The 25,040-nt window shown below is 39.7% G+C and overlaps 1 protein-coding gene across 2 annotated transcripts; it reads right to left on the bottom strand.

Moving 5' to 3' along the window:
* Positions 1-1,933: 1,933 nt before the first annotated feature.
* Positions 1,934-25,032, bottom strand: LOC116054208 (centrosomal protein of 120 kDa). 2 transcript variants are annotated; one of them, XM_031305637.2, is made up of 21 exons: positions 24,945-25,030; positions 24,780-24,844; positions 23,452-23,608; positions 21,958-22,072; positions 21,700-21,844; positions 20,792-20,940; positions 20,181-20,378; positions 19,880-20,104; positions 18,854-19,079; positions 18,337-18,526; positions 17,929-18,078; positions 16,873-17,055; positions 16,695-16,791; positions 15,700-15,870; positions 15,277-15,366; positions 15,023-15,115; positions 14,371-14,532; positions 13,675-13,797; positions 13,458-13,556; positions 3,459-3,604; positions 1,934-3,252 (listed from the first exon to the last, which is right to left on the bottom strand). In XM_031305637.2, the coding sequence occupies exons 2-21, from the start codon at positions 24,826-24,828 to the stop codon at positions 3,036-3,038; spliced, it is 2,985 nt and encodes a 994-aa protein (XP_031161497.1). In that variant the 5' UTR covers positions 24,829-24,844; positions 24,945-25,030; the 3' UTR covers positions 1,934-3,035. The 2 variants fall into 2 exon arrangements, with proteins under 2 accessions (XP_031161497.1, XP_031161496.1); XM_031305636.2 differs by having other exon boundaries at positions 24,780-25,032.
* Between the last annotated feature and the right edge of the window lie 8 nt (positions 25,033-25,040).

Raw genomic sequence — 25,040 nt, forward strand, 5'->3', positions numbered from 1 at the left:
ACACACCAAATACAATAATACAATAAACAATAAAAATGCATAGTATAGTATGTCATACATTTTTCGACATACTATCCTATGACTTTTTATGACATTTTTACAACATACTATACTATGACTTTTTATGACTTTTTTATGACACAGTACTATACTATGACTTTATGACATTTTTTTGTGACATACTATACTATGGCTTTTTATGGCATTTTTTTGTGACATGACTTTTTACGACATTCTATATGCTATGACTTTTTATGAGATTTGATGACATACTATACTATGACTTTTTACGATATACTATGATTTTTTTTTGACATACTGTGCTATAACTTTTTTTCGACATACTATACTATAACTTTTTATGACATTTTTTCAACATACTATACTATGACTTTTTATGACATACTATACTGTGACTTTTTATGGCATTTTTTTGACATACTATACTATGACTTTTTTACGACATTCTATGCTATGACTTTTTATGAGATTTCATGACATACTATACTATGACTTTTTACATTTTTTTCGACATACTATACTATAACTTTTTATGATATGCAACTTTTTATGGCATTTTTTCAACATACTATACTATGACTTTTATGACATTTTTATGACATACAGTACTATACTATGACTTTTAATTACATTTTTATGACAAACAATACTATGACTTTTTACTACATACTGTACTATGATTTTTTTATGACTTTTCATGCCATTTTTTCGACATACTATGACTTTTTGATATTTTTTTTCAACATACTATACTATGACTTTTTGTGAAATTTTTTCAACATACTATAATATGACTTTTTTGGCATGCTATTCTATGTTTTATGACTTACGACTTTTCATGGCATTTTTTTGACTTACTATAACTTTAAATATAGTATAACTTTTTATAGCCTTTTTTCAACATACTATACTATTAATATATACTATACGATTTTTTATCACATTTTTTTATGACTTTTTATGAGATTTTATGACATCTAAACTATGACTTTTTATGACATACTATACTATGACTTTTTATGACATGCAACTTTTTATGGTATTTTTTGACATTCTGTAATATGACATTTGTTATGACTTTTTACGACATACTATACTACGACTTTTTGACATTGTTTTCGACATACTATACTATAACTTTCTATGACATGCGACTTCTATGGCATTTTTTCAACATACTATACTATGACTTTTTTTTGACATACTATACTATGACTTTTTATGGCTTTTTTTTTTTGCCATACTGACTTTTTACGACATACTATACTATGACTTTTTATGAGATTTTATATTCTATAACTTTTTGACATACTATAGTATGACTTTTTATGACATTTGTTTGACATACTATATGACTTTTTTCAAAATACTATACTTTGACTTTTTATGAGTTTTTATTACATGCAACTTTTTATGACATTTTTTCAACATACTATACTATGACTTTTAATGACATACTATACTATGACTTTTTGACATACTGTACGATTACTTTTTTATGATATACTATGACATCTTTATGACAAAAACAATAAAAAGTGATCATATAGTATGTCATAAAAAAATCATCAAGATTTTAATTACTTTAAAATTCATCTGTCTTTTAAAAGTGAACTGAAAGTACTAAAATAAATTATCAAACATTCCATTTCGGAGCTGTTAAATCAATGTTTTAATTCAATATTTAATCACTTCATATTTGTACATCTACTTGGAACAAATATGGTAAATCAAAATGCATCAGTATTTACAAAAAAAAAATTGACAACAAAGGATTAGAAAATAATTCATAATGATCTTTATTTGTTTAACAGTGTAAACATTGCTCCCGTGGCTCTCTGCTCTTTAATAAAACAGAATTATATTAAAAATCTTTATTAGAAAATAACAAAAACACATTTACACAGCAGACTTTATCCCAAAATAATTTATTGCAGACAAACACAGAAGTCACAGTCATTTCTGTTGTGATGATAAAAAATAAATTAATGTTTCACAGCGTCTGCAGGTCAGAGGAGTGTTAGTTTCTGAGGCTGCAGCGCCACCTGCTGTCACATAAAAACCTCATCAGAACAAACATCGATACTGAACACAAACTCATCATTCTCTAATAACTTAACACATATTTCAGGTTCAATAATGCTTCAGATTTTAACCCTCTGATGCTCAAACGTTCATATTTAAAAAGGAACAGACCGCTGGTTTTTCATGTTTTAGTCCACTAACTACTTATCATGTAAATATTTAACTAATTCAGAAATCAGTATTTAGCTTTTAATTTCCTTCACTTCATTTCTGTGTAAATTATCTTAAGAGATAATTCAGCACAGTCAATGTTTAGATTTGTTTGGGAAATGTGGATTCATTTGCCAATTATTTTCTGATGGATCAATCGTTAAGTTTCTGAAGTGTCCATCACAAATCTTTCCAAGCACAAGATGTCAATATTGTTAATTAATAAATAATTGAAAATTAACAAATAAATGGAATAATCCTTTCAGCTCCCGTAAACATTGTGAAAAGGTTCATGCAGGTTCTAAGATGTCTGAACGTCCTTGAATGCATCAGCAGCTCACAAGAAACTGAAAACTGAAACTGTTTTCTGCATGAAGAAAGCAGAATATCTAAAAGGCTAGATATAATACGGTTGGAAAAAATTCTAGTCTTAAAGGTTTAGACATGCAAAACTAGTGGAATGATCCTTTAAAGGACAGGTTCACATTTTTTTCAAGTCCATCTTAATACAATACTCACATACTCATAATTACACCGATTTTGTTTTTGCTGTAATCATTCCTAAGATCCTAAGATGGACTGTACAACAACTGATTACAAACACTCATTTACACTCAGGCACATTTACACTCGTACATGAACGTGTGATGTTATTTAAGTATTGTACTTCTGATTTAAGGCAACGTTTACATTGTCTGGTTAAAGTAACACGTTAACACACAGTAAGAGTGGATGGTTGACCTGCAGTCTCAGATGTGACCCTGTCCCTTGATTGGACGTCAGAGATTTCCTCTGTCCCTCATGGCGTCCTGTATCTGTCTGTTGAGCTCGGCGATGATTCTGTCTTCGTGCGTGTAGACGCCGGTCCTCAGCAGAGTGTCTCTCTCCTCCAACAGGCGGCTCAGATGTTCGTCAGCGCTCTCATTAACACTCTGAGTGGGGGCGGGGCCAGACGGGGACGAGGCGGGGCCCAACCTGTCCTCCTGCTGCTTTAATCTGGCCAAGAAAATATCAAAAACTTCTCTTAATTACATATAAGTTAGATAATAACCATAGAGGGCAGTATATAGTGCACATAGATACATTTACATACAATATAAACTAGTTCAAAACTTCACTGTTAACATTTATGACAAAGAACTTGAAACCTGAATGATTTGTCTCCACATGAAAATGCATTCATAAAAACGTGATGATCTGACCTGTTGAGTTCGTTCCTGATGTCGTCCAGCTCCTTTCTGTCCTGGTGGACCGCCTCCTTCTGCTCCGTTGCTAGGTAACGCAGCCTCATGGCCTCGAGCTCCGCCTGCTGCTTCTTCAGACGCGTCATGGCGTTTTCCTGCTCCCGCTGCAAACAAACAGACAAAAAAACAAAACCATGACGCTTAAAACTAAACGTGGCGCATTTGTTTTGGTCTGTTTATAGTGAAGGATACTTTAACTTGGTTCACTTCAGGACCGTCACAATGTTTTCAAACATGTTCCACATTCACAGCTTGAGTCGTGACGTCCTGCAGTGGTCTAAAGGTCAAATCTGAACTGAGAACATTTCAAAATAAACCTCTGACCTCGGTGCTGAAATGTGTGTGTTTGGATGCCAGGGAACTGTTTTTCCTAATTACACAGAGGGTCGGTGATACATTTGTCTGGTTTCACATTTTCATAAAACCTCCCTGAGAAAAATGTTGCAGGACTTGGAAGAATTCACACGAACACGATGAGAAAACTTAATAAAAACGTCTAAAAAGTCATATTTCTTTCAGCTGCTCCGGCCTCCAGCTCAGACTTCCCAAAATTACCCATAATACTAATCTGGGCTCTGTCTACTGGCTTACAGCTGGACGTTAATAAATCAGGCAAACAGTCTGCGCAGGGGAAACAAGAGCATGCATATTGTGTCAGAGCTCTGATCAATCAATCAAAAGGGATTCAAAGTTTGCAGGTTTACATCCAACAACCTGCTGGGAAACACTAGATATCCTCACCAAATGTAAATTTATACCAATTCAGCCGTTATTTAACCCTTGTGTGGTGTTCATATTTTTGTTACACAGCCAATGTTCCCGGGTCTGGTGGACCCACCACATTATTAGGCTTTTAAATCAATACAGCCATAACAATTTATGTAAAAATACTTAACAGATGTTAACTTTAGCTCAATTACCAATGATATAGACATAATTTATGGTTCACATTTGCCATTTACCCCTGTGAGATCACATTTACGATCATTTTTGTTTTTTGTGAGAAAACAAGTAAATTCAATTATAAAAAAGGTAGATCTTTGATCATTATTGGTGCTTATTTCTTAGAACTTAATCAGAACAGGTGAAAGTGCTTGAAATGTAACCATTTTGGGAATAGCAGGTGCATAAAGACAACATAGTTTCATAGCACCTACAATTAAATACAACACCTCATATTTTATTTATTTAAAATAAGTTATTTTTTTATGTTCTTCACAGAAAATGAGCCAAGGCCAATGAATTTGAGTTAGAAGAAATAATAAATAGCATCATTTTTCTTTTAGCAAACATTGAAAACGGGTCCCACAGACCCGAACACCACACAAGGGTTAAATATCTTTTTAACAGACCGACCGACTAGCCGCTCTGCTAACGGGGCAGATAAACGTGGAAAACATGGCGAGCAGCAGACTGGAGGTGATTTGAGGAGCTGGAATCTGTCTGTGTGTTCTGGTGATACAGAGCAGAACGACCAGCCGGCTGATTCTGGATGGGAAAACTAACATTTTCACATTACAGCCCAGCCGACCACTTTTCACATGCCTGATCACCTCACCTCCTAACAGAAAAAAAACACACACAATCTCTCATGAAAACATCACACACACACACACAGGCGGTGGTATGTTGACACAGGCTCAGCTCTCTGTGGACCATTAGCAGTCTGTATTACGGCAGTTTTAAGGCTAATTACTAGAAAAACAAACACGCTAAACATTTTCTCTAGTGCTCGCTGCCAAGGACAATCTGAGGCCGAGCCCTGAAACAATTAGAGGACGAGGGGATACTGAGGCCTCGGCAGCGACGGGGAGCGGGGCGAAGGAGAAAAGCTACTAAAACTCAGGACCGTGAAGCAGATAATTTACAGTTATTACGTCATGAATCCTCCCAGCAGCTACAGCTGAGCACGAGCTCCGTGCAGATACTGGATGGAAAGGTGCAAATGCAACAAAAAGTCGCTCTCGTCACATCGCTTATTACTAATGCATACCAGTTGGGATTTAGCGCAGTTGGCACAGGTTGTTCATGTAGGCGACTTTTTTTGAATTTGCAGAGCGTGTCCTAGTGACCAGTTCAGCCCGTCTGCATGAAATCAAACAGGTTTAAGCTTGCACACTGGATCGGAAATCAACCTTACTCTTAACAGGAGGATAAAATATTTACCACAACATAAAAGTAAAACATCTGAACGATCTGAAGAAAAGTCTATTCATACTGAATTTAGTTATTTGAACTCTGGAAACGCGACAGGATGCCATTCATTGTGAAATGAACCTCAAAAAGAAATCTGGTTCTTGCCCACCATTGTTACAAATCTAAAAATAATCAAATGAAAGTGAAAAAATAAATGAAGAGGACTTTCTTCTTCACATCAGATCGCACAAGAAACATGATATGTGTATCATGCAGCTCAACACAGAGGCCCTAAAATAGTTCAAACAGGCCAACTGATGTTAAAGTGTAGACAAGCTGTACGCAGCAGGGGGACTGAGAGCTCAGAGAGGAAGTCCAGGAGAGCAGGATCCAGGTTTCAAACAGTTTTGGGGGGGGGGGGAGATATGATATTTGGGATAGATGACCAGAGATTGACTTCTCCTCCCCCAGGTTCCCCTCTGTCTTCCCTCCATTACTCGCCCCCATGTTCAGAGGTCAACAGTCGCGAGCAGCTGGGGGAGGACGGCTCGTACAAACACATGTGGACACTTTTCTCAGCTCAGATGTAGTTTTCTGAGCAGCTCTCCACCTGTGGGAGTTCGGGGAGAGTCTTTCACTGAGGGTTTTTGGGGACGTGATGAATAAAACACGAAAAGGAGAACGACTGGGACTTGCATTAGAGACAAATGAGGATCACAAAACGGCTGAAATCACAGAAAAATATGGATAAATATAAAATGTCTGCTCTGTGTAAAGAGCTGAGCGACTGAAGCGGAGCTGGCTCCATACCTGAGGGGGTTCAGGGGGAGGTTATCATTTACATATAACATCATTTGAAAAGGCAAAAGAACCCAGGACTGATGTAATGACTCATAGTCCTCACTTGAATATTATTATATTCTTCATAGTGAAAATAGTGAAAAAATTCCTTTAAAATGTCGCAGACCTCAAAGAGACTCCTTTTATATGTCTTGCTTAGTCTGACCAACAGCCCAAACCCCCAACATATTTAGATTATAGATATACATAATATATCAAATAAAGAAAAGCGACTCAATATCGTTATCGCAATATCCTGTTGTGCATTATTATATCAAGAGTGTGATAAGTATGGAATATTTTGTCAGAAAATAGTTAAAATGCCAATCACGATTCCCTAAAGCCCAAAGTGAACATGTGTTCAACCATTCCGAGAGAAAGAAAAGCTGCAAATGCTCACAAATAAAAGCTGGAAGTAGCGATTGCTTGACATTTTTGCTTGAAAAAAATAAAAAAAAGTTGCCAATGGTTTTTCTGGCAACCGACCTATTGATTAATTAACTTTCTCGTATCTTATTATCGTCTTATATCATTGCCTCTAAGGCCGGCTACACACTGCCTGCGTGGCGTGAGCGTGGCGTTTCAGCTGCGTGGATTTTTCTGTCTTTACACACCAGAAACGTGTCGGCGGCGCTGCTGCTGCTAGCCTTGTCTGTACACATGTATGTTTCCCATTGATAAAATGAAATACCATGTTAAACATAAATATATACTGATTTGATTACAACAAGACAACGTCAGCAGTATTGATGGCAAAATAGACTACAGAATATTTCGTTCTGTATTGACAGGTGTAATATTAGAAAATCGATTTTTTTTTTTTAACTACATATCTGCATTTATATCAAAACCTAGAGACTTTTAAACATCAACATGTCATTTATTAATATGTATTTGTGTCAAGATGACATACAAACATCTTTTTGTATTCTATTTTTCCTGGAAACGCTTCCAACACGCTTGTGTGTCGCGTGAAAAATAGGCGTCTGTTCTATTTCTAGCATGCACGCATTTGCATGCATTTTCTGAGACGTGCGTGTCACGCAGGCAGTGTGCAAGCTCTAACCTGTTAACATGGGAGCCGAAATAAAAACGGACACGCCACGCAGCTGACACGCTCACGCCACGCAGCCAGTGTGTAGCCGGCCTTAGAGTCGTTTTAATGTGTTGCGTTTTCTTTTGTTGTAAATCACTTGGAGCTACATCTTTTGACTGAAAAGGGTATCCATAAATAAAGAAAAGTTAATAAAGTAATACATTTTATTATTACTTTTAGTAGTCTCAGCTCCACACAAGACTCAAAACAGCATCATAGGTACAAAAATGAATCCATCAACAGGACTGCATGAATAATGGAAACAATGTGAAATGTTTTTTTTTATTTTATTATTATTTGATGTTATTATTCATTGTTGAATTGCCAAAACAGATTAAAGTGAAGTCTACACAACTGACTTTAACTAACCCAGATGAGCTCCGCTCCACACAGGGTTAAATAACTCCCCAGCAGTAATATATCTTGGAGTGTTTGAAGGGTTAAGATCAGTGTGTTCAGGCTGCTCTGGTGGGTTTTTGGAGCGATAAGTACGAGATAAGAGACCCAGGAGCAGAGTTTAAGAACATGGTCTGTTTGTCTGCGATAGAAGCTGCTGGTCAGATTAAAACCACCGAGCACACTGATATACTCCTTTAGTTTTCTTTGACTACAACTGGGTATTGTGTCGATACCAAGCCAATGCTTTTTTTTAGCACCGTACTTTTAGGGATATATTAATCGTGTTTTATTAATTTAGCAAAACAAGCCAAACGTTGCCTAAACACAAGCAGCCGTGCAAGAACATTACAGAAATAAAACTGTTAAGAATTTTGCAAAATGGGTATTTAAATCAGGAACTATGTGATCAAATCATAAGTAAACCTAAGTATGAGCAGGCATTTAACACTTGCTTGATTTAGGAATCCAAATGACATAATCAATCAGAACAATTTTAGGGGGCGTTAATTATGTTATGTATGGAAATCGCATGAACAGTTGGCATTTATCAGGCTGAAACAAGTGATCTACGAAAGTGTTTTGTGCAGTTAAGAGAGTTTGGTGAACGCAACTTGGAAGAAAGAAGTTGAAGAGATTTAGGATAAGAATATGAGAATGAGGCCCTCGGACTATTTAAATACTTTTTATTTGAAACTACAACTGATGTTGTTTTTGCAGTCTGGGTTTTTCCATCTAAACACACTGTTATTTTCATATTAATATTCCATGGAATCCCTCAATAGCTCCAGAAAACGTATCACCCTCCCTGACCTTCCCTGTCTGGAACTCACCCCTCATACTGGAGCTCCATAATATTCCAGGAATGCTCAGTGGGAACCATCAGAGAGTCTCCGCTGAGACCAGTATCACTGAAATTCTCTCTGAGGACATGTTGCATCTGCTGTTTGACAGACAGCTTTATACAAACAGACTCATGAGAGAGGTCAGTTTTAGTCAAGACGGACACGGAGGGAGGGAACTGAACCCCAGACTTTGAAAGCGTGAGTGCTTTGACTGACCGAAACCAAGATATGATGAAACAGGGCCGGGTATCGAACATTACAACTTTGTCACTGAAATGTGTCGCTGAGCGCGTTTAGGCTTTTAGCCTTGTTCACTTTTCCTTCCGTCCGATTTTAATTCTGATCGTAATTTTGCTAATTTAAGATCCATTTGATTCTCAGTGCTCTCTTTGTCTCCAGATTTAAAATCTGTATATCACACTGCTTCCGTTTCCTCAGAAACCCAAACCTCGTAAACTGCGCAGCTCCTTGATGTCTTTTTTTTTTTTTTTATTGAAGTCAATCTTTAATAAGATGGAACACCAACCCTTGTTTTCTCAGTCGTCCTCCTCTATTGAGATTGTTACCTTCGCCAAGGTGATTTTGGTTCGGTTTGTTTGTCAGCGGTATTACGAAAAAATTGCTGGCCCGATTTTCATGAAAGCGGATCCGAATCACGGGGCGAATACACAATACATTTTTCACTTGCGTTAACATTGCGAGATAGGACATTTGTGCTGCATTCATGTGGTGTCGGAGTAATCGGAAAAATGAGTTCCCGACTGGGAAAATTCACACTGCGCTAACATGGTGAGATAGGGCATGCCTTGGCGGAGGACTTAGCATGTGCTAAAAAATATTTTGTCTGGTTTTAAATCCACTTCAAAACAAAAAACAACAGACAACAAAAAAAATGCAGAAAATGTCTAACTAGATTTTTTTTTTTTTTTTTAACTGTATCGAGTATATTTTTGGCAGTAAGGGTTGTTAAGTGTCTGTAACAAAACTCCACTGATCAGTGGTAGAAACACTGGTGTCTGTTTGCACTGGACCAAGTTATCTGCTGGCTGATCTACAGATTAAAACACATTAAACAAAAGGCCAACTTTAATCACTGAGGCTTTAAACAGATAACACCTGAAGTCCACTGGACATTATCTACCAAACATTATTAACTACAAAGACAGTAGACTTTGGTAAACTGGACGTTTGCACTGATGTTTCATGTTACTGCTGGATTTACAGATATAAATATTCTTTTGTTACGGCCTATAAAAATGACCAAATTTAGTTTCCCGACCTTCCACTTGGGCTGTAAAAATACCAAATTTAGCTTCCAGCCTCAGAACTTTAATCTCTTTGTCCCAATATTTTGCTTTGAAAAGACCAACTTAAGCTCCTTGTCCCAATATTTTGAATTTAAAAAGACGGAGGCTAACTCTCTGATCTAATACCTCGGAGCCGTCTGGACATTAATTCTTGCTCTACACCTCCTGAGTTGAAAAGCACATTCTTCCTCCGACAAGAATTTTTATGATCCGAGTTGAGCTAAACAGCACGCCATGCGAGGCGCTGAGAGGAGAGAATAAATAGGCGAGGAGAGGCCGAGAAAAACCAAACAAAAGCCGGCTTTAAAAACCGCCGAGCGCCAAGACGGATGGTTGTGTAAACACAGGCCAGATATTTTATAAAAAGCGAGAGTGTGACATTTGAATAGTTAGCGCCTGGCTAGCTTATTCCTCAACCCAATCCCAGGGATGATTAATAGGCGGGGGGTGACACTCTGCGCCGAACCCCTTTAGAGCTGCATAAATCACACCGTGTTTTCTTTACGATGATGTGGCACTTAGAGAGGGGAGGAAGGAGGGATGGGAGGAGGGAGACTGAGAAAGAGAGTATAAAGAAAGAAAAGACAGGAGCAGACTAAAAACAAATGACAAAAAGGAGGAAAGATAAGGAAGTTATGAACAGAAAGAAATGAAGTGTGAGCTAGAAAAAGAAGGAGAGGGGGAACAAGGAATGAGGGTTGAGGCAGAGAGAAAGAAAGGGAAGGGACCTGTTGTGTGAAGGTGAATACAGGGATAAGAGAGGTGGAAAAATCAGGTAAAGAAAGGAAAAGATGGAAAGTAGAGAGGAAAGGCAGAAGACGAAGAGAGATAAGAGGCAGGGAGATAGGAGAAGTGGCTGAAGGGAGAGATGGGGAGGAAGAAGAGAGACTGATGCAAAAAGAAGAGAGAGGAAAGGAAAAGACGGGAAGGGAAGAGAAAGACTAAAAACAAAAGGACAACAACAAAAAGGAGGAGGGAAATGGAAGTTATAAACTGAAAAAAGTGTGAGGTGGAAAAATAGAAAAATATGAGAAAGTTAATGTCAGACAAAGTGAAGCTATAAAAGAAAGAGACTAAAAGAGGAGGGGAAAAGAAGGTAAAAAAAGAATGGAAGAGATGGGAATGAGAGAGAGAGACAGAGAGAGAGAGGCAGAAAATGAAGAGGAAGAATAAGAGTGGTTGCGAGCGATAGAGTGACGGAGGAAGAGAAGGACAGAGGGAGAGAAAAAGGGAGAAATGGGGGAGAAAAACAGAACGAGAGGAAGAGAGATTGATGCAAAAAGAAAAGAGAAAAAAAACTGTCTGTCCAGTTTTCCAGCTGGTTGATGTCTGTAACAGTTATTAGTTTGTCAGATAAGGTCTATGTGTGTTTACATTAGTCTTAGGCTGACTGAAGCCCCACTTAGTGCTGTGTGTGTGTGTGTGTGTGTGTGTGTGTGTGTGTCTTTCTGTGTGTGTGTGTGTGTGTGTGTGTGTGTGTGTGTGTGTGTGTGTGTGTGTGTGTAGGAAAAAGGAAAGAGTGAGAAAGAAAAAGAGAGGTGTGTTTTTACGCCAGAGCCAAATATTTAGCTGAGGTGAGGTAGACAATGAAATGTGTGAGAGCCATCAGTTTAGCGCGCACACACACACGCACACACACACGCACACATGTTAAAAGTCGGTCCATCGATGTTAAGTTAATGCTAAAGCAACCCCAACTTCTCCTGCTGTTGCTGCTTCCCATTAAAAGCTTTCCCCTGGCAAACGTATTGTCATTACGTATTGTGAAGAGATCATACGTAATGAAATGTTTGTCAGCAAGTTGTTCTTAGCTAAAGGAACTTTTATTCGAGTCTCTCGCCTTTATGCACATCGGCCCCATACATACTGTACTTGTGTATTTGGTGTGATGTCGGCTGACAGATGTCGGCTGACAGATGACGGCGCTGCTGTTTCCTCCGCTTGCTCTGTGTCTTTAAACAGAGCTGTTAAATGTCCTAACACTGCCAGCTCGTCTCCAGCATCAGATAAAAAACCTGCAGCGTCTTGAAGCCGCCAGGCGTCCCAACACAGAAAAACTACTATTATCTGCTGTGAAAAATAACCGCTGTCAGGGCGGAGAAGCCTCAGCGCGGCTCTCCACCGTAAAGTTTGTCTCAAAGGTGTGGCTTTTTTTGTTTTGGTTTGTTTTTTTGTCCTTTGACTTTGCCTTGTAGAGGCATTTTTTTATCGTCTATGCATTTATGGATTTCAGTTCCATTTTTTTTTTTACAATTACTGTCACGTCGCTATGCACTTTCCAGAAGTAAAATGTTCTCTGTTGGTGGGTTTAAGGAGGCTTCGACATCTGAGATTTAAGGGTCCCAAACTTCAACTGTCTGCCCGTGAGAAAAACTGACCTGATTTTATTTGATCTGTTCTAACATTATCAGTCAACAGAAGTTAACTGTCAATTATTTTGATAACCTGATATAATTTTGAGAATTTGCTGCTTTTCTTTGTTTTCTGACTGAAAACTGAATATCTTTGGGTTTCAGACTTTTGCTTAGACAAAAATAAGACATTTGAAGTTAGTTCTTTTTTAAACCTATATTTTTGAAATTTCATAGACCAAACAATAAATTGAATAATCGGGATAATAATGAGCAAATGAAGTTAGGGCTGGGCAGATGGAGAAAATCAAATATCACGATATTTTTGACCAAATACCTCGATATCGAAACGATATTGTAGTATTGACTATTGGTGCGTTCACAAAATATTTACACAATTAGATTTTTGATAAATAATCATCAGTAATGTGGATATAATGATTAAGTGGTTAAAGGCAAATAATAGAACAGTTATAACAGTCTGGTAAGTTCAGAAAATGACATCGCTTTACTGTAATGCAGCCTTTAAAACCGAGAAAAGACAACACTTATGCCATATTACGATCTCCAAAATCTAAGACGATATCTAGTCTCATATCACGATATCGATATATTGCCCAGCTCTAAATGAAGTGATCATGAAATCGATCGCTATTTGCCATCCTAGCTCTGTTTGTCTCATTTGTGTTCGGTACTTTGGATGCTCATTTTGAAAAGAATTACATTTAGTTTTATGTACCTATTCACAACTTCCTGCAGCTAAAACAATACTACTCCACATGGAAACTAACAAGCCTTTGGATCCACTTACTTTGGGTTAGGAATGGACAATTTTTAAAATGCAAACCAGATCTTTTCAAAGGTGCAAAAACTGACCTCAGAGACCCCACTTTTTGTAGGTCTTTTAAAAGTTAACTCTCTGAATCTTTAATGAAACAGTGGTGAGTCCCTCACTGTAAACGCCCCTCCCTCAAGACGAACGGTACCTGTTTGAATCTGGCCAGCTCTTTTAAGGCGCGCCCCCACTGCTGCTTGTAGTGCAGCTTGGACTTGGTGGTGGACTCCAGCTTCCTCTCCAGCTCCACCTTAATAACCACACAGCAAAACTTCATCAACTTGTTTTTTTTTTGGTTTTTCTTGGATTTTTCTGCTTACATGTGAGAGACAAGTTGGTAGTAATGCTGTTAAAAACTAGTAGATTACCTTCTCTAGAGTCAGTAGGTTGACCTCTGACTGCAGTCTGAACTCTGGTCTGATGTTCTGTTGTTCTCTGTAGAGCTGGAACTCTTTCTCCAGCTGTTTGTACCGAAACTCACCATCTGCAATCTGGATGACACAAAGAAAGAAACAGGTTATTATTTTTAGGTAAACTCCTAGTGCGTTCCATTTACCTCGGAAATCGGAAGTCGGAGCTGGGAATGACGCCACACCCGAGTTGAATGCATTCCATTTACAAGTCAGATTTTTCATTCTGGTGTTAGCATTAGCCAGGTTAGCCATTGTTAGCAATACCAGTGGATAACAACGCATTACCATGTATTTGTTGTGCATACAAACAGCGTAACAACAGTGTGAACAATGTCCACAGATAGAAGATGGACAGGACTGTGTGTACGACTGATTTAGTGAGACACAAATAAGACAGAAGTGCTAATAACTGTATGTTACTACAGCTTTCACAACTGTTGATGCACGGAGCAGCCATGTTGGATTTTCAGATTGGGGTACTGCGAGGTTGTCTGACTTCCCAACTTGGAAATTTGAGTTCAGGGTGCGTGTTTACAACGTTGACCTCCGAAATTTGGACCTCCGACTATAAATGGAACGCACTATCACTCTGACACAGACAAAAGTACTCTCTGTCTCTCTCTCTCTCTCTCTCTGTCTGTCTGTCTTTACCTGCTGCAGCAGCCGGCCTCTCTCCTCCTCCATCAGTCGGACTTTGTCTCTCTCCATCGCCACCCGGTGGTCACAGTCCTGCTGCAGCCTCCTGCTGCTCTCCTGCAGCTCCCTCTGGGTCAGATCATGTTCAGCTCGCAGCTCCCTCTGCAGCCTCTGAGTCTGAACACACAAACAGAATCACTGTCAAAACACACACTTTAAACACTGTGGTTCCTTTTGCTGAGAAATGGGAGTAATAGGTTGATAATACTGTCATTCTGAGTGTCTAATCAATATATTTATGTGCGTAGATGTATCAATTGGACACATTTAAGTTTCAGTTCACACAGACGCATTTAGATTTTTTAGAACAGATCCCATAACCCTCTTTTACACAAGAGAAATTAAAATGCCATAAAAATGAATGAATTTCCCCAGGAATGTCGCCACAGACACCCAGTTCATAATACTGCAAATGCAAGGGCTTTCATCAGTGGCTCAATCACCATTGTGTTACCTCATTGGTGATAGATAGTGATCTTAGTAGTAGATCTTCCAGATTATTACTTTTTCGTTTTTGAAGCAAAGAAAATACTAAGCACTGACTAGTTTAAGCTGTTGAATTCTGAGGATTTGCTGTGTATATTAAAGTGTCAGAGGTGAGTCTGACCTCCAGCTCGGATTCAACCAGCTGTTTCTCTCTTTTCTCCAGATTAGACAGAGTCTTCTGAAGCTGCTCCTCCAACAGACTGTACTCCACTTCCTGCGAGCAGAAAGAGATTTGGGGAGAAGCACGAGAAAAACACAGGCAGTCATTTTTAAATTCAGATTTAAGTGTCCCATATATATATATATATATACAGTAATGTGTGTATTTGTGTACCATATACAGCAATGTGTCAAGTATTGTGCGTTTTTGTGTACCTTCTTCTTGACCAGAGCTTCTCTCTCTCGGTCTCTCTTCCTCCACTCTTCTGCCAGAGCCTGCATGTGGCTCAGCTCTTTCTTCCTCAACTGAAACAAACAAACACACAAAATATATATTGTAAATATTTCCGTCGACACAGTCAACATGACGGATTAAAACGACACGTGAAACACCCGTTTATACGAGGTCAAAAACACTGTAGTTAACAATCCTAAAGGAGCGATGTGGGAAAGTTTTTGCTTTTCTAAATGAAAACTACATCTTCTATAATCCCCGTCCGTGGCTTAATGATGCAGCACGTTTACATTAAAAACTACATCTTTTGTGTTTACATTACCTTATCTATAACATTGTATTTAATCATTATACTTGTTTTTTATATCTGGTCTTATCACATTTACTTTCAGTCCTGTGTTTACCTGATCATCGAACAGATCCTCCTGCTCCTCTTTCCACAGCTCCAGCTCTAGGGCCGTGCGGTACTCCTGGGTGTCTCTGGGGGCCGTCGGAGCTACGGGGCCCAGCGGGGCGACGCTCAGGCTGGGAGCAGCAGGGTGGGAGGACGGCTGTGTGGGGACTGCAGCTTCGTTCTGATGACATATGAGGATTAAAAACAGGTGAAATATTACCAGAGAACTTGACACAGAGGTCTGCACACTGACTGACCACTTTATCGGGTACAGCTGTGAAATCAAATGCAATCTAATACAACAACTTGGGATGTTAATGATTATCATTTAACCGTTAACCGACAGTAAGAATTTTGTCCGATTAATTCTTTTAAAAAATAGTTAAAAACAATATTATTAAAACAAAAATAAATAAGTAATGAAAGACCGTTTTTTTTTTTGTTTCTAAAAAGAAAAACAGGCATTACAATTTATTTCTTGACTAGCAGCAGTGCAACTTTGGTTTGCTAGTTGCTCTTTTTTCCTGCTCAGTTCGTGGCTCTCTGCTGGACGGCGCTCACAGCGGAGAGCTACATGACACACGCCCCTATATAAATGAGGACTGGTGGGTTAAACTGGCCGTCCTAAACAGTGTATGCCAGGCAGAGTCTGATCGGTGGCAGGTGGATGGAGTGGAGACAGGTTCGGGCTCTGTGGACAGCTGCAGACTTGTACCGGTCGCTCAGACGTACATGCAAGTGGTTCCAGGAAAGTGTCTGCATGTGTCCACAACAACGCACGGAACACCGTGGCTGTATGTGGATGCAGAACTCGGAAAGTATGTCTGAGCATCCTGGACGGTTGAAGTGGGACTCTGTTGTCAGTTAACGGTTAATGATCGGTTAACAAGGGCCGGCTATAAAATCCAAATAAAAAAAAATCCAAATTGGCATCCCTAAAAACAACCATTTTATTTCAACCGATCCATTTCACCAAAAACACACACACACACACACCTGTCTCACCTGTGAAGAGTCAGACACGATGACCTCTCTGGCTCTGACCAACCCCAGGTCCTCCAGTGTTGTCACATAGCTCAACTCTGCCACCTTCCCACTGGGACTGAAGGATGGAAACGCAGTGGTTTAGCAGTGGTTACCATGCACCATGTCAACAGTCTGTGCGTCAGTGTCTGGTTCCTACCGGTGTGTATTGAGCACAGGGATGCGGTCTTGGTGAGTTTGTCTCCAGCTCTGCTCCCCGGTTGATGCCAGGACTCTGCTCCTCTCGGAGCTCAGCAGGTGAGACAGCTGGACGGAGGCTCGTCCTATCAGCTGGTCTCTGCTGGTGGAGTCTCTGTGCCAAACCTCCACAACCAGAGGAACTCTACAACACCACACAGATACACACAATGAGTCCAGACACATTATACATTACACTGCAGGGTGTCCAGCAGCTCCATCATTAATGTTCACAGAGACAAAAAACTATGTGAAAACACATTCCTGTGGCTCCACCTGCTGGCCAAATGTGATTTAGCAGACAATAAAGAGGATATTATTATGGAAGCATCACAAACAGTCTAAAGCAGCAATGTTTCTTTTGTTTAGTTCTGTGATTTTAACACATTTTTGTTCACAATGTAGAATTATCAGAGGGAAAAAATAAGGTGCGTCCCCTGGATGCGTGCGTCCTTTCAAATATTAATGAGTCAGAGACGAGCACCTAGCAACAGTACTAAATCAGATAGCAAACTCAAAAACAGTTAATCTGAAAATTATTGGATTTTGTAGAGAGAAGAACAAAAAGATAGGCACAAGTGCACTGTCTAATTTAAGTTTCACCCTTATTTTACATAGTTTACTTTTTGGCATGTGTGTTAGATTTTTAATTGTCAACCTTTTTTTACTGTCAATGTTTGCATGTCTGGCATTGTGTACATTTGATTTTTGCACTTTATATATTTGCACTCTTTCCCACTTTGTTCTGCAACTGCTTCAAAACAAAGTTCCCTCTGGATAAATTAAGTTTTACCTTATCTTACTAATAAACGGAGCTTAAAAACATATACAGATGAATCAGATAAAACACAGATCTGATAAAAAAAACACTGATTTAACCGGTTGTTAAGAATGAACAGTATAAGAGAAATGACGTGATCATCAATACTTGACAATCCTTCCTCACTCTACCAACAGGTCAGTACACTGCAAGCATTAAGTTACAGTACGTATGTAAAGTATTTTTGTGTGTTCCTACTGGAGGAAGGTGTCTTGCAGTTGTTGGGGCAGAGTGGCAAAGTCGAAGGCGCAGTAGGACTGAGGCAGCGACGCCTCCATGTTCCTCTGCAGCTCCACAGGAGGGTTGGTCATGATGGGAGCTGCACTGCCGAAGAACGGATACGAATACCTGAAATACAGCAAACACACAACCATCATTAAACAATTTAGACCGCTGCACTGCACTGAATGGTTGGGTATGTAGCTGTTTTAAAATTTTTATAAGATGATTGCAACTTTTATTTTTATCTGCTATGATAATAGTGTATTTCATACCCAAACTGTATGTTATAATTGCAGCGCTGTGTCTTCACACCTTGTGAGTGAAATACTATCATAATGAACAGGCCTCTCTGGAGAGAGGTGGGATTAAGGCAAAGTCTCATACCTGAGCGTGGCAGCGATGGGGTGTGTCAGGCTGAGGTTTCCCAGGCTGCGGAGGTCCAGAGAGAAGCAGTAGTGATGGGCGGAGGAGGGGATGGACACTTTGGGAGCAGAGACACTAACGGATGATGCTCCACCTTCTGCTGTAGCTTCAGTCTGACTCTGCTGCAGCACAGGAAACTCCAAATCTGCAGCTGGACACATGAACAAACACAATGTTACTCCTCCTTGGTTTGACTGAAACTTCTAGGGCTGCAACTAACAATTATTTTTATTGTCGATTAATCTGTCGATTATTTCCTCGATTAATCAATAAGTTGTTTGGTCAATAAATTGTCAGGAAATGGGGGAAAATGTTGATCAGTGTTTTCCACAACTCAAATTCAGTTTACTGTCACAGAGGAGAGAAGAAACTAGAAAAATATTCACATTTAACAAGCTGGAATCAGAGACGGATGATTATTAAAATAGTTCTAGAAACTTCTTGTGTGAAGCTGACTTGTGGTTATTTCCAGCCTCACCTGCCAGCAGTCCTGCCTGCTCTTTACCACGTCGAAGCTCCTCCAGCAGACTCTCTGCTTCGCTCTCGGTATGAGAGGAAGGAGGGGGAAGAGGAGGACCAGGGGGAGAAAAGTCGGGAGGTTTTCGGACCGGAGAAGAGCTTCGAGGTCTCTGTACAGCAGGAGGAACAGACGGAGGAGGGTTGGAGTGTGACTGAGCTCCACCTCCTTCTTTCTTCCCTAAAGACTGGAGAAAGGACACAAGAAAATATGACGAGTAAATCCTGCCGCTCACACTACAAGACGTTTTCTGTCCCTCGTAAGGATGCACAAACTAAAACAACCTATCTAAAACTAGGTGTTTTTATTTTAAAGATTATTTCAGTTGGAGATATCTGCTACTGCAGCGAATGATCTCTATATTAAAACGAAAACATATCAGGAGTCACTTCCACTTTTTCCACGTTCAAGGGTTTTTTGGGGGAGTTTTTCCTTTTCAGAGGACATTGTATGCTGTACAGATTGTAATGCCCCTTAAGATAAATTTGTGATAGTGGGCTATATTAATAAAATTTACTTGACTTCCTTTCTGCACCCCATTTCCTATTGAGCTATTAGCTAGCAACACAATCAGACATTTTTTAAACTGTCGTAGCGTAAAGCACAGATACGATAAGGTCAAGACAAGTCGGACTATATAAAGACAGAAAAGAGAAAAATCCACCGTAGATGAGGCAGAGAGAACATCAAGAGCAACAAATAGACGAGGATCCAATGCCACCACAAAACTGGTCACGTCTTTCGGCACAATTACTATCATCACTCTCTTCGTCTACTGTCATCTATCTGTCTGACACAGCTGCATGCAACAAGTCCAAAATGTTCTTTTCTTTGACGTTTTTCTTCTTCTTTTGATTTACCAGACATAGACGATGCAGAGTGAGGGACAGTAGAGACGTGTAACAGTAAACAACCACATATAATCACAAATTTGCATATAACACTTTGAGAGCTTGTTTTGAGTCCGCATTTCCTAGGTGTGTGTACCTGTGGTGTGACCTCCTCCCTCCTCAGGGTAACAGCCACCCCCACAGTTGGCTGCAGGTCGGCGGGCAGAGCCGGCAGTGCCTGTTTGGTGCGTTTAGGAGGTTGGAGTATAAATGCTCCCTCCACCGTCGCTGCCTTGTTCTCCAGATCCACAGACACAGCAGCCAGGGCTGAGAGAGAGACGTCTGTACTGCCCAGAGAGTGATTCCCACAGCACAGGTGGACCTGAAGAGGACAGGAACCTCTGATGAAACATGGCCAGTAACAGGTTGTAATGAGCTGTTAAATCCTCCACGCTCACCTGTAAACTAGGTTGCTGAGACAGGAAGGTCTGCAGGATCTGTTTGCTGCTGCGGATGCGAACAGAGGCGCGCTCCGGCTCGAAGTCGGGGCTCAGCAGGTTGTGGAAAGGCTCGCTGGTGATGTCGTTCCCCAGTAAAGAGTAGTAGAAGAAGAACCCTGACCCCTCCGCTGACAGTTTCATAGTGCTGGGGATCAACTGTGGGGAACAACAAGACAGCCTATTCAGCCAATTTGATGGTTCAAACTCGACCACTGCGCAATCACGGAAGGCTTGTATCATGTGGACGCGCCGACAGTTTTGTTATCATTACTTAGAATTCTTCATGGGGGAGACAGAAACTACGCACTATAGCTTTAATGCAGTGTGCATTTGGGGGATTCGGGAACTCTGATTATTCCGACACCACACAAATGCAGCATATTAACGAAAGTGAGAGAAAAATGTGTGTATCCGCCCTGTGATTCAGATCCACTCCAAAATGTAATGGGTTCTTCCCTTGGCCCATGCTACCACTAAGTTTTATGAAAATCAGGCCAGTAGTTTTTTGGTAAGGCGTTCTACTGAACGATACCACACTGCATACTTGGAGGTCAACATACTGTTCTCACCTGTTCTAGTTTGGTAGCAAAAGCCACAGTGACGGACAGGATGAACATGTCAGAGCAGTGATCTGCAGGTCCGACTTGATGGTAACCCTGATCTGGGATCAGTGAGGCCTCCAGCTTGTCTGGCAGCAGGTCACTTACTGCAGGAGAACCTACAACAGCAGAGCAGCACACGAGTTACAACAAGAGAGGGACAAGAGGAAAGAGAACAGAATATAAAAAGTTAATTTACACAGAATGTTTTTTTAAAGATTTTTTTTTTGGCCATTTTCAGCCTTTATTTTGACAGGACAGCAGAAGACATGAAAGGGGAGAGAGAGAGGGGAATGACATGCAGCAAAGGGCTGCAGGTCGGAGTCGAACCTGGGCCTGCTGCGTCAGGGAGTAAACCTCTATATATATGGGCGCCCGCTCTACCAACTGAGCTATCTGTGCGCCCAATTTACACAGAACTTCTGGTTTCTGGTTATACAAAGCAAAGTTAGTTATCATTCTGTGTTTATTTATGTCATGTAATTTTCTTATTGTGAAGAACTTTGTGCTGCATTTCCTGTGTGTTATCACTGATCCAAAAGGATCGGAGTTATATGCTTTATTTGTTCCTTCACAAACTGCGCATGAGTGAGATTTGTGGGATCTGGATATCTGCAGAGTGTTGCAGACATCACAAAGCTTACCAGACTGATAGAGCAGACAGACTACCAACAAACAGTCTTTTAAATACAGTTTTTAGTCAGACACATTATTGCTGAACATGTTATTTTCCAGCATCATACTGATAAACAATCAGATAAACACAGAACAGCTCAAATTGCCAATTTTAACCTTCTACTGCTGCATGTGTACAAGTAACATACAAGAGATAACAGTAATGTGAAAACAGCAAGAACAGTATTGATGAACCAGCTGACCTTGTCGGGGCGGGGCCTTCTTGGCTTTGAACCTATCAGGAGAGGGCTCGGAGGGCTTGGTGTCGTTCTCCAGCGCCATGCTGAGGAGGAGGGCTGGTTTCTGTTTGGTGTATTTACTGCTCAGCAACGGATACCAGCGAGGCTCCTGACAGGCAAAAAATATATACTTTTACTGGTCTGGTCTCAGTGAACAACAGCTTGGTATCACTGATCGTAACACTTCAACATGTCACCCAGACAGAAGGAGACGAGGCTCACCTGTCGGACGTCTTGTACAGATCGGAGGTCCAGGACGATGTAGCCGACGCTCTCTCTCTTTTTACTCACAGAGTCGACAGCAAAACACTGAAGCTTGATGGGAGTTCTCTGCAGTCTGGGAGGACAGAAGATGCATTCATATTACATAGTTTAGTGTTGACTCATCAGCTCAAGTGCTAGTCAACATTTGGAACTTTTGCACCTCTTCTTAAAACTCACTTTTATCTTACAACTTTTTATTAACTGATGGTATTTGTTGTAGTTATTTATCTTGTTTGACATCTTTTAGTTCATTTTTATTATTTATTTTTACTGTAAAGCACCATAAAATGTAGTTTTGAAAGGTGTTATAAAGTTATTATTATCATCATTAACAAATATAAATATAATATTTATTTCCTTGTGGGATTCTGAACATCGAGCAACACTGGTTTGTATAATAACATATCAGTGTTATAATTAGTCAATTAGAGCTGCAACAGTTGATAAATCCATTACTGAAATGTGAGGAAATTATTCAGTAGTCATTTTAATAAGCGATTAATCGTTTAAAGGCCTAACGTGTATCAATTTCTCCCATCTAGCGTTGAGATCATCAGCTCTCTCGCACCACGCAGTTCAAAGTACGTATTACAGCTACGGTAGCCTTCACACTTCAAAAAGCCGGTCTCTTGCCCTTTTCAATCTCCTTTTTCTGTTTTCTGGGTGAAGAAGAACACTCCTGTTCCTGAAATTTGGATTCTGAATACGTGTGGTCCTCCATGTTTCCTTCTTCAAACTTGCCGGGGCCAGGAAGCTACGATACCCATTAGCAGCATTAGCAGCACCTGTGAGTTTATCATGTGACAGCAAAAACACAAAAGGTGGAGCAGTATGTCCTGTATGTCCCTTACTGGCTAACGTATTTCAAGATGGCGCATGAATATGGAGCGTCTACCCCAGTTCATGCGAATGCAAATGTAAAATTTCAAGCCAAAAGAAATACTTGGAATTGATGGTGGTGGTAAATATTCATGGAAAAGGACTGTGAACAGGCAACACAGATTTTGATAATGAACAACTAAACACGTTACACACTGGTTTCCATCTTCTCAAAATGTGAGAATTTGCTGCTTTTCCTTGTCTTAACATAACTGTAATGGACCAGTGGTTGATGATTGGTGTTTTATAGACCAATTAATTAATCGATTAATATAGAAAAAAAAATAGCAGATTTAATGATTATGAAAATATGTTAGTTGCAGCCCTACAGTTATTCACTGCAACCTTTTCAACCTGCTGCCTAACCAAATCTAATGGTAATTCTTAAGCTGTTAACCTTCGGTGACTATGGCTATAACAACAGTTGTATTGTCTGATCAGATGAGATAAAAACACATTTGATTATTGAGTCATGTGAGAGAAAAATGGCTTTTTACTTCTTAGCTAACGGAATCACGACTGTTCTTGCGTCTCTTTGTAATGTCGTTTATCAAATAAGCATGTAAGTAAGACCTGTGTTGGTGCAGCGTCCTGCGGTCCAGCTCCCAGGCCAGCTCGGTGCTGAAGTGCGGCTGGTCTCGGTGCTCTACCGGGTCTGTGGCCAGCTGCTCGCCATCGAAGCTCGCCTGGACCACCAGACTGAGACGGGCACTCTTCGGGAAGTGGCGACCTGGGGAAGGAAAGATTGGTTTACTTTCCTAAACTTTTCTCCTGTGTACAAAACAAACGTTCACCTGGTGAATTACCACCAGTCAAGATGACGAGTCACACTCACAAGGATTTGGCTGGAACGTAGCAAAGCAAACTGCCATTTTGAGTTTCATCTACTGCATACAATGAGTTAGATAGATAATAAATCTAAAAAGGTGGTAAGCCTGCCCTGAGAGTGACTTTCTATTTGATTTGACAATGAAAACAGTAAATAACTAAGTAGAGTTAAAGAAAAAAGTCTACCTTAAAGTCTAACTACTCTCTAAATTATTGTTGTTTCTCTGTGGGCCTAACAATGATATCCATTTACCTTAAAGATGAGGAAAGCAACACATTTAAGCATCACAAAATCACAATATCCAGACCCTCATCACAATACTGATGTACAGTATTTAGGCTGCAACTAACGATTAATCCGTTGATTAATTTCTCCATTAATCGTTTAGTTGTTTGGTCTATAGAACGTCAGAAAACAGTGAAAAAATCTGTGTTTCCCAAAGCTCACCATGACGTCCTCAAATAGTTCGTTTGGTCCACAACTCAAAGATATTCAGATTACAATCACCGAGGAGAGGAAAAACTAGAAAATATTCACATTTAAGAAGCTGGAATCAGAGAACGTTTACCATTTTTTATAAAAAAAAAAAATATGACTGATGTCAGTCAACTAAGTACATTTACACAAGTAACGTTACTTTACTTACGTACAAATTTGAGGTACTTGACATAACAATAGTACCTTGTTAGCAGGGGACATTTTCTACTTTTAATACTTTAAGTACATTTAGTTTATTTTGTATTTTGTCCTGATTCTACTAACATACTTTTACTAAAGTTTTACTTGTAACAAGGTATTTTTACAGCGTGGTATTAGTACTTTTAACTTTACTGTAGAAGGATCTGAATACTTCCTCCAGCTCTCGGATAGTTGATGCCACTTCAGGTCAGGGTGGATTTAACTGCTAAAGCTAACTAGCATGACCAGCAGTAACAGGCTACTTATTAGCCAGCTGAATACGTTACACATGACAGTCGCGTAACTGAATTCAGTATTAAAAGACATACTATTGTCTCACGTAATATTAATTGTATAATTTACTTTTAACGTTGAAAGATAGCTGTGTGCTTACCTTCGAGGATGGACACAACGATAAGAAGTTGGTCTGTCTTCGAAGCCATGATGACATTTGTACAACTGTAACGGGAAACTGTTTATTCAAACTCCTCTTTACACTTTCGTTTAGTTCAGAAAGTTAATGTGGAAACAACATTTAAACACAGCAGAGTTTGTTTACTTGGACGCTGAGTGTCCGTTGAATGCAGCAAACAGCCGCTTTGTTGTCAAGCTTTGGCGCCACCCATTTTGTTTTGAAACCGGAAGTGATGACAAA

Source organism: Sander lucioperca, chromosome 2, assembly GCF_008315115.2.
Source record: "Sander lucioperca isolate FBNREF2018 chromosome 2, SLUC_FBN_1.2, whole genome shotgun sequence".
Taxonomy (NCBI): domain Eukaryota; kingdom Metazoa; phylum Chordata; class Actinopteri; order Perciformes; family Percidae; genus Sander; species Sander lucioperca.